The following is an 11470-nucleotide window of genomic DNA, read 5'->3' as shown; positions in this document are numbered from 1 at the left end:
ATCCTTCTGCAATGTTCCTCTATCACCCTCTGCTGGCAAAGTCTAGCATTGCGCAAGGAGGACTGAAAAATGCTTGGCAAGATCCGGTAGGGCGATAAAGAGTGATCTGGAGCTGAGAGGCAATAAATGGATAACTGGCACAGAATCTATTCATATGTACACTCCGAGACTCCTGCCAGTGCCGACTGGCGAGGTCCTGTAAGGCTCTTGGTGTGTGGCTTGCCCACCTCAGACCGAGCCCTGTGCTTCTCTAGACTATGTTGGAAACTCACTCTTGTGGTTCTGGAAGAGAAGCATTCCCTTGTGAGGGGACTATCCCAAGTGCATCATTGGCAGGCTTTTGTTCAGGAGAGAGCTGGTTCCCTCAAATGGAATTGGGCGGCAATTGATGTGCGAGGGGGTGAGGAGAATGAGAGGGGATTAGTCTGTCCAAGGTCTCCATCCCATGTCTGAGGGTCACCTGTGCCTTCACGGTGCATAGTCTGGCAGGGGCGTCTGGCAGTGCAACTCTGCAAGCTTTTCATTCAAGTTCTGGGCTTGGTCCTCAGCCATAGCCGCCCTGGGACTAGAGGAAACGAGGGACGCTCTGCCAAGGAAGCTTTCTGATTGACCATCGCATTTCCATTTGGACATTCTCAACTTTCAACTGCTCCTTTCCCCATGTTTGCACTCTGGTATCATCCAAAGAAACCAACTGACTTCACCATCAACACAGTCACCACAGTTGTCACAGTAACAAAGTGCTACAGCCACTTCAACTTCCAAACCCTTGCTTTCCACCTGCACTTCTCTCACTGCTCAACAGTGAAATTATCACGTGATAATCTGAACAATCATGAGATTACCATAGGTCTTATTTCATCTATGCTCCATCCTCCCCCATCAAGGTGCTTCTCGCTGTGCTCCTCCTAGGTGATGGAAATCCCCAGAATACAATATTGTGGGTCTGTTTCCAGGTGCCGCTCCTCATCCTAGTTAGTGAATTGGTCAAGGTCCTAGCAGGACACTAAGATGAAAGAAATCACAAAATGGTACTGGGATGCCTCTGGAGTGCTGTTCGGCACTCACTACTTCATCTGTAACACGAGTCTCTCTAGCAGGCTGTTATGGGTGGAATTGTGTCTCCCTCACCCATCAAATGAATAAGTTGAAGTCCTAACCCCCCAGCACCTCAAAAAGTGACCTTATTTGGACATAGGGTTTTTAAAGAAGTAATCAAGTTAAAATGGGGTCATTAGGATGGGCCCTAATCCAATATGGCTGGCATCTTTATACAAAGGGAAGACTTGGACACATATAGAGGAAAGATGATGTGAGGACACAAGAAATGAGCCATCTACAAGCCAAGGAAAAGAAACTGGGACAGATCCTTCCCTCTCAGAAAGAACCAACCTTGTTGACACCTTGGTTTTGGGCTCCCAGCTTCCAGAACTGTGAACCAACTCATTTCTGTCATTTAAGCCCCCCCAGTCTTTGGTACTTAGTTGCAGCAGCCACAGGGAACAAATACATAGGCCAAGTGTCAGTTTAAGATGACCTTCACTATAGGTGCTAGAAGCCAGCTGTGGGGCCAGGACTGAAAAGTGCTAGTAATAGAGATTGGAAGGGATGAGGGACCAGAGACAGGATTCTGGAGCTGGAAGCAGGTGGCTGTGCAGCTCTCAACTACCCTCTTGGGTCTCCAGTTCCCTCTAACCCTGCAGTGGCAATTGTGGGCCAAGATCTGGGATCCTGCCCCATGCCTCTGCCCCACAAAAACCATCTATTGTTACAGATCAAGGGAAGTGAGAGTTGGAGCCCTAAGTCCTGAAAAGAAGGGAGGGTGACTCAGATTCCTAGGTCCTCAGGGACAGAGTGTTTGGGACCAGATCTCTTAATATTTATATTAATGGTCTCTAATATGTATGTTAATAATATTAATAATTGTATTCTTAATATTAACTGTCCACCACTGAAAGTTCTTAATATATTTTTACATAGAATTAAGAACTTTTACAAACACCATTCTTATTGTGGCATTTTCTCTACTGAAAATAATAGAACTCACTGAAACGGTACCAAGTCTGAAAGTACACAAAGGGCATCTTTTCTTCCTGTTACATCTGGGAATTTTATATATACATGAAAGTATTTTCCACATGAACAAGAAATCTGAATGACACATCTTGTTCATAGTTCTGACATAGACATGACCGCAACCTGTGCCACCACAGTTACTGCTCATGCCTATTCTGGGGTGCTGGAAATAACACTGAAGCCAGCATTCCTCTATTCAGCCTTCCAAAAGACCATGGACAGGGCTGGTGCCATGATGCGATCAATGGAAGACGCCATCACAGGATGACGCCTGGGCTGAGTAGGAATCACTGCAAGTGAAGAGTTAGGTCAAGTTGGCTACGACCACTGGGTGGGTGCTGGGACAGGGGCCAGGTTGGAAACATGAGAGTCCATCTGGGCAGGGAGAGAAGTTCAGTGGGTGAGGGCCAAGGGTTTGATCTCCTGGAGTGGCTGGAGAAGCAGAGATTCCACAGCTCATGGAGAGAAAGAGGTGAGGGAGGTCGTTCAGGGAAGCGCTGCAGGTCTTGCAATGCAAGCCAGGCATTGCGAATATCAGTGAACTCCGCTCCCCGACCTTGCCCGCCGCTCGCCACTTTGCGCATGTGCCCCTTCCAAGACTGCCAGGAAGAGGCTTCTCCAGGGCCAATGGGGCGTGGCGTTCCTCCGAGCTCATCCAATGAGCTCATCGGATGCCTTCGCATTGACCAATGGGGCTTCGAGTGACCCGTGCGGCGAGGTTGGCCCGCCTCCGTGAGCCTCAGAGCCTCCGAGGGAAAGCCGGGTTGGTCAGGAGGGGCGTTCCGGAGCGCACCGTCAGCACCGTGAAATTCTTGTGAGATCATCTGAAAACCAAGAGGAATTTGGTCTCGTAAAGAGGCAAAGAGGGCCGAGGACCCAGATTCTTGGGTCCTGAGGAAAGAGACAAGTGGGAACCAGGACTCCTGGGTCTGAAGAGGGTGGTGAGGCCATGGGGCCCGGACTCGGGGGTCTGAGGGAGTAGGGGCTGGGGGCCTGGACCCCTGGGTCTGAGGGAGAAGGGGCTGGGGGCCGGTCTCCTGGGTCTGAGGGCAGAGGTGCTGGGGATGAGAAGGCTGGAGACCCAGACTCCCGTATCTAAGACAGGAGAGAGCTCAAAGCCTGAGCTCTTGGGTGTCAGGGAGGTGGGGCTGGATCCTGTACCTATGGATCTGGGGGAAGAGGAGGCTAAGATCCCTAATAGCTGGATCTAGAGGACTACTGAGGTCCGAGAGAGGAGGAGCTGGGCCCAGAATCACATGTTCTGCAAAAAAGGGAACTGAACCCAAACTCCTTGATCCTTAGGTAGGACAGGCTGGGATCTCAGAACCCTGGGTTCTGATGGAGCTGGGGGCGGGAGACTGGGTTACCTGGGCCTTGACAGAGTATAGTTTTGAACCTGGTCTCCAGAGTCTGAAGAAGACACCTTTGGGCCAGAGTCCTCGTTCCTGAGGTTAGGGAGTATTGAGATGTTGAACTAGTGTTAAGGGTATAGGTGGCCGGGTCTGAGAGTTACAGCTAGATTGGGACAGACTGACTTTAGAGGTCATAGTTTTATCTACCATAAACTCTGCCCTGGAGTCAGTACTTGCCAGAACCTAGATTTAATCTCATTTTATATGGTTGAAAAGTTTTCTTTTCATCACATTACAGATCTTGATCAGCTTTTTCAGATCTCCTAAAAGAAGCCATGGGTTTTCATCACATCCAGAGTTTGCTGTTCCTCTTTCTCCTAGGAGCCTCATCCTTAACTTGTATGTATGGGGGTGGTGTGGGGGAACAGCTGGATCACAGAAGGGATTTCTGGTGGAAAAAGGTGTGATTTGGGTCCCACAGAGAGGAGCAAGTGCTTATCTTTATCTTATTTTCTCCCCAGTGGCACAAAATTTGTACTGTCACAAGGGTATATCAATGAGTATAAAAGAGGATAACAGCAGTGCATTTAACTGGACCTCAGAGAAAGTTGAGACTTGTGACAATAACGCACTTTGCCAGGAATCTGTGCTGATGATTAAATCAGGTAACATGAGAAAAGGACAGTTGGGTTGGGTGGGAAGAAAGGTGGATTGTTTCCTTGTCAAGGCTGTTCCCCCTTCCCCAGGCTAACCTTAGGTGCACTATCCACTTTCTTTCCCTCTTGTCTCATAACAGGGGCCAAGGCAGCAGTGTTTGTCACTAAGAGCTGCGTCTCCGAAGGGATACCGTCCATAACATTTGCCCAGCACTCTCCACCCCCCGGCATCGTTGCAGTCTCCTACAGTAACTACTGTGAGGATTCCCTTTGCAACAACAAAAGTGACTTACCCGACTTTTTATGGGATTCAAATTTGCCCTCAGGTATCTTGGGAGTGGGGAGAGATTGGTGTTAAGAGAAACTCTATAAACCTCTTCTTTGAGACTATAGATCTCCCTTCTTTGTGTTCTTACTTGGTTTAGGCCCGAGTGGGCCATACACAAAAGGATCTCAGACCTTTTGTTTGTCTTCCTTTCTCTAAATTGTTACCTTGGGGTCTAAACACTGCTCAGAACAGAGAGACATCAATGAAGGCTAAGGTGTAAATTGGGTTTCGTGTTTATTAAACGATAAGATATAGGTGGAAGTCTCTGAGCAGAGTGGTGGCATAATCAATCTAACAAATATTGCTCTCCAGTTGCTGCATGACCACAGCCCAATTCCCCCATTCGGCTTCAAGGATTATAAATAATCTGGTCCTGCCTATCTTTTCAGTTCACTTCCTTCTCTTCCCTCTCTCATTTATTGTGTTCTAGCTGGGGCTAGTATTCGAAAACACTTAACAAAGGAAATGATGCTAGCCAATCAGAATGGACGCTGGCTATAAAAACAAATCCAGCCCTACCTGTACCTACCAGCTGAATATCAATACTGCAGTTTCTCATAGTTCTGCATACTCACCAAGCTGGTTTGCACCTCCTGGCTTTTGTCCTTGCTGTTTCCTTTGCTACTCCCACCCAATCCCCATTTTCTCATAGTTAATCTCTATTCATCCTCCATCTCAACTCAGGTATCTCTGTGAAAATGCTTATCGAATTCTTCTGAGTAGTTAGGTGCTCCTCCAGTCCTATGCTATAATACCTAGGACACAGTGCTTACTGAGTTGTATTGTAGTTAATTACTTACATGTCTTTCTCCTTCTGGACGGTGATCCTAGATGGAATGTGTTGTTTTCATCCCTTTATCTTTCACACCTAAACAGAGTGTGGAAGTCATATTGGATGGGGTTCTAACAGTAAAGAAAATTAGTTGGAAAGGGGTGGGGAAGTTGCAGTATAGGCCTTGATCAGAGTATCATCAGCAGGAAAGACTTGGGGAAGAGAAAGCAGCAAGGTGAAACAACTTCAGAGGCAGGACATACCCTTAATTATCCTTCTCTTTTGCCCTCCAGTTTCCAAAGCATCAACAACCCTCCGTTGCCCAACCTGTGTGGCTTTGGGGAACTGTTTGAGTGCACCTTCTCTTCTCTGTCCCAATGGTACAACTCGATGCTATCAAGGAAGACTTGAGATCATTGGAGGTAAACTGAACATCTGATGAATTCAGAGGCTGGAAAACCAGACATCTGAGTGGATCCCAAGAAGTTCTGACACTCAGGGGCCCAGGAGTGAGTGGGGGGACTGGATTCTTCTCTGATTTCCTAAAACATTTATGTATCTCTCCATTCCTCCTTGTTCCATAGGAGACTTCGACTCAACTTTGGAGGTCAAAGGTTGTACATCTGTAATTGGTTGCAGGCTGATGTCTGGGATCTTAACAGTAGGACCCATGTGGGTGAAGGAAATGTGTCCATACCAGTCTCTCATTCAACCCCGAAAGATTAAAAATGGGGCCACCTGGCTTCTCATTTCAATTAGGAAGTTAGAGCTACTACTGCTGCTGTTGCTGCAATTGCTTGTCCATTGTTCCTGACGAGACACATTTGTCCCAGGTGACAGGACACTCTTTTGACTGGGAGCCTTCTGACTCCTGGTCATGAACTAGTTGATGAGCAGGTGGAGATTTGAAGAACAGAGTGTCCCTGTGGATGTGTTTGACATTTATAATAAAGTTTCTGCTGTGATCTGTGTATGCTCTAAGACTAGAAGTGGAATTTTAGTGCTGAAAGGGAAATTAATCTTCTCTAACCTGCACCTTTGGTAGAAAGGGAATCAGAGATCTGGAAAACTTCAGTGAGTTTCGCGCATTACATAGCTATAAGCAGAACCAAAATCAGAACTTTGATATTTTGACCTAAAGTCTGGTTTTCTTTTCACTCTTAATAGGCTACCTTCTCTTGCTGGCTGATCAAGAGACTAGCATTAACCATCTCCGAAACACTCTCAGTCAAATATTAAGGCCAAAGTTGGCTGCTTGAGGGTTCTGGTATATAAGAATGAGAAAAATCAGACTCCAAATTCTTCAGTTATAATGGGCCCATTTCCCTATGTCCTGTCTGTCCCTTGCCTGCTTTACATCATTCCTTCCATTCTCTGCTGTCTACTTAATGCTTCTTCAGGGAATGTAGGAGGGATCTAGGCCTGAGACTTGGAGGGGAGAAGATCTCCTAAAAGAAGCCATGGGTTTTCATCACATCCAGAGTTTGCTGTTCCTCTTTCTCCTAGGAGCCTCATCCTTAACTTGTATGTATGGGGGTGGTGTGGGGGAACAGCTGGATCACAGAAGGGATTTCTGGTGGAAAAAGGTGTGATTTGGGTCCCACAGAGAGGAGCAAGTGCTTATCTTTATCTTATTTTCTCCCCAGTGGCACAAAATTTGTACTGTCACAAGGGTATATCAATGAGTATAAAAGAGGATAACAGCAGTGCATTTAACTGGACCTCAGAGAAAGTTGAGACTTGTGACAATAACGCACTTTGCCAGGAATCTGTGCTGATGATTAAATCAGGTAACATGAGAAAAGGACAGTTGGGTTGGGTGGGAAGAAAGGTGGATTGTTTCCTTGTCAAGGCTGTTTCCCCCTTCCCCAGGCTAACCTTAGGTGCACTATCCACTTTCTTTCCCTCTTGTCTCATAACAGGGGCCAAGGCAGCAGTGTTTGTCACTAAGAGCTGCGTCTCCGAAGGGATACCGTCCATAACATTTGCCCAGCACTCTCCACCCCCCGGCATCGTTGCAGTCTCCTACAGTAACTACTGTGAGGATTCCCTTTGCAACAACAAAAGTGACTTACCCGACTTTTTATGGAATTCAGATTTGCCCTCAGGTATCTTGGGAGCAGGAGATTGGTGTTAAGAGAAACTCTATAAACCTCTTCTTTGAGACTATAGATCTCCCTTCTTTGTGTTCTTACTTGGCTTAGGCCCAAGCGGGCCATACACAAAAGGACCTCAGACCTTTTGTTTGTCTTCCTTTCTCTAAATTGTTACCTTGGGGTCTAAACACTGCTCAGAACAGAGAGACATCAATGAAGGCTAAGGTGTAAATTGGGTTTCGTGTTTATTAAACGATAAGATATAGGTGGAAGTCTCTGAGCAGAGTGCTGGCATAATCAATCTAACAAATATTGCTCTCCAGTTGCTGCATGACCACAGCCCAATTCCCCCATTTGGCTTCAAGGCTTATAAATAATCTGGTCCTGCCTATCTTTTCAGTTCACTTCCTTCTCTTCCCTCTCTCATTTATTGTGTTCTAGCTGGGGCTAGTATTCGAAAACACTTAACAAAGGAAATGATGCTAGCCAATCAGAATGGACGCTGGCTATAAAAACAAATCCAGCCCTACCTGTACCTACCAGCTGAATATCAATACTGCAGTTTCTCATAGTTCTGCATACTCACCAAGCTGGTTTGCACCTCCTGGCTTTTGTCCTTGCTGTTTCCTTTGCTACTCCCACCCAATCCCCATTTTCTCATAGTTAATCTCTATTCATCCTCCATCTCAACTCAGGTATCTCTGTGAAAATGCTTATCGAATTCTTCTGAGTAGTTAGGTGCTCCTCCAGTCCTATGCTATAATACCTAGGACACAGTGCTTACTGAGTTGTATTGTAGTTAATTACTTACATGTCTTTCTCCTTCTGGACGGTGATCCTAGATGGAATGTGTTGTTTTCATCCCTTTATCTTTCACACCTAAACAGAGTGTGGAAGTCATATTGGATGGGGTTCTAACAGTAAAGAAAATTAGTTGGAAAGGGGTGGGGAAGTTGCAGTATAGGCCTTGATCAGAGTATCATCAGCAGGAAAGACTTGGGGAAGAGAAAGCAGCAAGGTGAAACAACTTCAGAGGCAGGACATACCCTTAATTATCCTTCTCTTTTGCCCTCCAGTTTCCAAAGCATCAACAACCCTCCGTTGCCCAACCTGTGTGGCTTTGGGGAACTGTTTGAGTGCACCTTCTCTTCTCTGTCCCAATGGTACAACTCGATGCTATCAAGGAAGACTTGAGATCATTGGAGGTAAACTGAACATCTGATGAATTCAGAGGCTGGAAAACCAGACATCTGAGTGGATCCCAAGAAGTTCTGACACTCAGGGGCCCAGGAGTGAGTGGGGGGACTGGATTCTTCTCTGATTTCCTAAAACATTTATGTATCTCTCCATTCCTCCTTGTTCCATAGGAGACTTCGACTCAACTTTGGAGGTCAAAGGTTGTACATCTGTAATTGGTTGCAGGCTGATGTCTGGGATCTTAACAGTAGGACCCATGTGGGTGAAGGAAATGTGTCCATACCAGTCTCTCATTCAACCCCGAAAGATTAAAAATGGGGCCACCTGGCTTCTCATTTCAATTAGGAAGTTAGAGCTACTACTGCTGCTGTTGCTGCAATTGCTTGTCCATTGTTCCTGACGAGACACATTTGTCCCAGGTGACAGGACACTCTTTTGACTGGGAGCCTTCTGACTCCTGGTCATGAACTAGTTGATGAGCAGGTGGAGATTTGAAGAACAGAGTGTCCCTGTGGATGTGTTTGACATTTATAATAAAGTTTCTGCTGTGATCTGTGTATGCTCTAAGACTAGAAGTGGAATTTTAGTGCTGAAAGGGAAATTAATCTTCTCTAACCTGCACCTTTGGTAGAAAGGGAATCAGAGATCTGGAAAACTTCAGTGAGTTTCGCGCATTACATAGCTATAAGCAGAACCAAAATCAGAACTTTGATATTTTGACCTAAAGTCTGGTTTTCTTTTCACTCTTAATAGGCTACCTTCTCTTGCTGGCTGATCAAGAGACTAGCATTAACCATCTCCGAAACACTCTCAGTCAAATATTAAGGCCAAAGTTGGCTGCTTGAGGGTTCTGGTATATAAGAATGAGAAAAATCAGACTCCAAATTCTTCAGTTATAATGGGCCCATTTCCCTATGTCCTGTCTGTCCCTTGCCTGCTTTACATCATTCCTTCCATTCTCTGCTGTCTACTTAATGCTTCTTCAGGGAATGTAGGAGGGATCTAGGCCTGAGACTTGGAGGGGAGATTTTTTTTAGAGTCTCATGCTTATTTATTTATTTACTTATTACTTAAGAATACATAAAATCTATCTTATTGCAAAAGTCTCAAATGATATTGGAGCTGTATAGAGAAAACAAAAAGTAGAGAGTGTAAGGGAGAACAGACTTTCTTTTTGGAAAACATCTTTATTGAGGTATATTTGACATACAGTACACTGAACTGGAGGTGGGAGGAGAGGCTTTTAATGCAAACTGTTGGCCTTTCCCACAAAGGACAAATTTGGCTGTAGTTCCAAGCCAAGTTCTTTCTAGAAAGTTTTCTAGTTTTAACAAACTCTTTTGAGTTAAAGCCTTATTCCAGTTAATATTTCATTTTTGTCTCTGACATCCAATTTCCTATTATGTCAGTTTGCTGAACCTCTCCGAAGAGGGAGAGGAAGCACAAACAAATTTTAACTTAATGAGGAGGCATATAAGTTTGGGAAATAACAAGCATTCAGAGCCATGGCTGGTAAATACTATTTGGGGCAAAAAAAAAAAAAATTCTTTTAAATTTTAAAAACAAACAAAAGCAAAGCCAACTAAGTATTTCTCATGGGATACTGGCTTTCTAACAGCTCTGAAGAGTTGCAGGAGAAATTCCTGAGTGACTGGAGGAAAGACATGATATTAAAATATTTGGCCTGTGAGTTGTTTTGGCATTTAAAAAATTGTAACTATCATATGCCAAAGAACTTTATGCAGCACATAAAAAATTTTCAGGCCACAAGTTCAAGTGTGCAAACTTTCTAATATTTTAATATAAACCTATAATATAAAAATCTTTTAAACATATTTTTATTTTTGTGATAATATTATTTTTAACAATTTCCCCATTCTACCTAGTGGTCAGACTTTACTCAGTCATTTCAGACTTAAATTCAGACAATTCAGAGCTTTTTTCCTTTTCACTCTCTTCACCCAAAGCATTGCTACAGTGCTGTTTGGAAGGAAGTGACTATCTAGTTTTTGCCCTGGTGCTGCTGCTCATGTCTTAAATTCTTCCTGATGCCTGGTACTGGGCTTCCATTCCTGCTGGCATCCGCTGAGAAACCTCCAACACCGTCAGGGCACACATGGGCATCCACACAGGCCCTCTCAGTTACGCTATCCCTCTCAACTACCTCTGGGCTTCTTCCAACAGCTCTCAAGCCCCACTGGGGTACTTCAGGAACCCGAGGCTAACCTATGCATCCCCTATAGCTGATGAAATTCCCCCAAAATCTGGAGAAAAGATAACTTAATAGGGACTTGCTTCCTCCCAAGGTACTAAGAGAGATGGGGACTGATCCAGGAATGTATCACCTACCTTACACAGACCAATATCACACATTCTTCTCAAATCTTGTTTTTTTGCAACAATCATGCCATAAGGCCTTCATTCTTAGAGGGGAACTTGAAAAGTGCAGGTTTAACAAATAAAAAGTTAGGCCTTTGGAAATTATTATTTCTACTTCAATTTATATAGCCTACTTTGAAACTTAAAGGCTAACATTAAGATATTTCTGGCTCTTTGAATTTCTGTGGTAATAGCCCTACTGACTGAATGGAGAGAAAGGGCAAGAGGAGTAATATAAAAAATTGGGGAATAGGGAGACAACAGTCATAGCATAATATAATCCTGCCATACATCTACTCCTTCATCCATCTGGATTTAGCTTGTCATCACACATGATACTCACTGCTCCCTCCAGGGCTGTGTTTATGTCCTTCCCTCTCTAAAATTCCATCTCCTCTTCCCACCCACCCACACATGAGGGCCCCACTAGACATCTCACTGTCAATCTAGCAGACCTTTCCCGACTTCTCTGGCACCACTGATCTCCCTCAGTATAGCCCCAGCACATCTGGCCGCCTTATTTCAATATTTTTCTGTTTCTCACACAAAGTATTGTCTTCCCTGACAAGGTAACAGCACCTTAGAGACACACCTTATTTCCAACAGCTTTATAA

General features: G+C 44.8%; 2 protein-coding genes across 2 annotated transcripts; both read left to right on the top strand.

Annotated features, from left to right (window-relative positions):
• The first annotated feature begins 3734 nt into the window (after positions 1 to 3734).
• On the top strand, positions 3735 to 6083 carry LOC105297386 (testis-expressed protein 101-like). Its single transcript, XM_011368055.2, has 5 exons — positions 3735 to 3827; positions 3950 to 4093; positions 4225 to 4410; positions 5478 to 5606; positions 5769 to 6083. The coding sequence occupies exons 1-5, from the start codon at positions 3764 to 3766 to the stop codon at positions 5996 to 5998; spliced, it is 753 nt and encodes a 250-aa protein (XP_011366357.1). The 5' UTR covers positions 3735 to 3763; the 3' UTR covers positions 5999 to 6083.
• A 561-nt stretch (positions 6084 to 6644) lies between these two features.
• Positions 6645 to 8962, top strand: LOC105297385 (testis-expressed protein 101-like). The gene is made up of 5 exons (XM_011368054.2): positions 6645 to 6708; positions 6831 to 6974; positions 7107 to 7292; positions 8357 to 8485; positions 8648 to 8962. Exons 1-5 carry the CDS (start codon positions 6645 to 6647, stop codon positions 8875 to 8877), a joined length of 753 nt encoding a protein of 250 aa, XP_011366356.1. The 3' UTR covers positions 8878 to 8962.
• Positions 8963 to 11470: the final 2508 nt, after the last annotated feature.

Source organism: Pteropus vampyrus, unplaced genomic scaffold, assembly GCF_000151845.1.
Source record: "Pteropus vampyrus isolate Shadow unplaced genomic scaffold, Pvam_2.0 Scaffold138, whole genome shotgun sequence".
NCBI lineage: Eukaryota > Metazoa > Chordata > Mammalia > Chiroptera > Pteropodidae > Pteropus > Pteropus vampyrus.
This window is presented reverse-complemented; position numbering and strand designations above follow the sequence as displayed.

Bases quoted from the DNA above. Each gene is read 5' to 3' on its own strand.
- LOC105297386 (XM_011368055.2), top strand. From the start codon at position 3,764: ATGGGTTTTCATCACATCCAGAGTTTGCTGTTCCTCTTTCTCCTAGGA. The intron at 4,094-4,224 runs GTAACATGAGAA...GTCTCATAACAG, and splicing joins TGTGCTGATGATTAAATCAG to GGGCCAAGGCAGCAGTGTTT. The intron at 5,607-5,768 runs GTAAACTGAACA...CTTGTTCCATAG, and splicing joins AAGACTTGAGATCATTGGAG to GAGACTTCGACTCAACTTTG.
- LOC105297385 (XM_011368054.2), top strand. From the start codon at position 6,645: ATGGGTTTTCATCACATCCAGAGTTTGCTGTTCCTCTTTCTCCTAGGA. The intron at 6,709-6,830 runs GTATGTATGGGG...TTTTCTCCCCAG, and splicing joins AGGAGCCTCATCCTTAACTT to TGGCACAAAATTTGTACTGT. The intron at 7,293-8,356 runs GTATCTTGGGAG...TTTGCCCTCCAG, and splicing joins GAATTCAGATTTGCCCTCAG to TTTCCAAAGCATCAACAACC.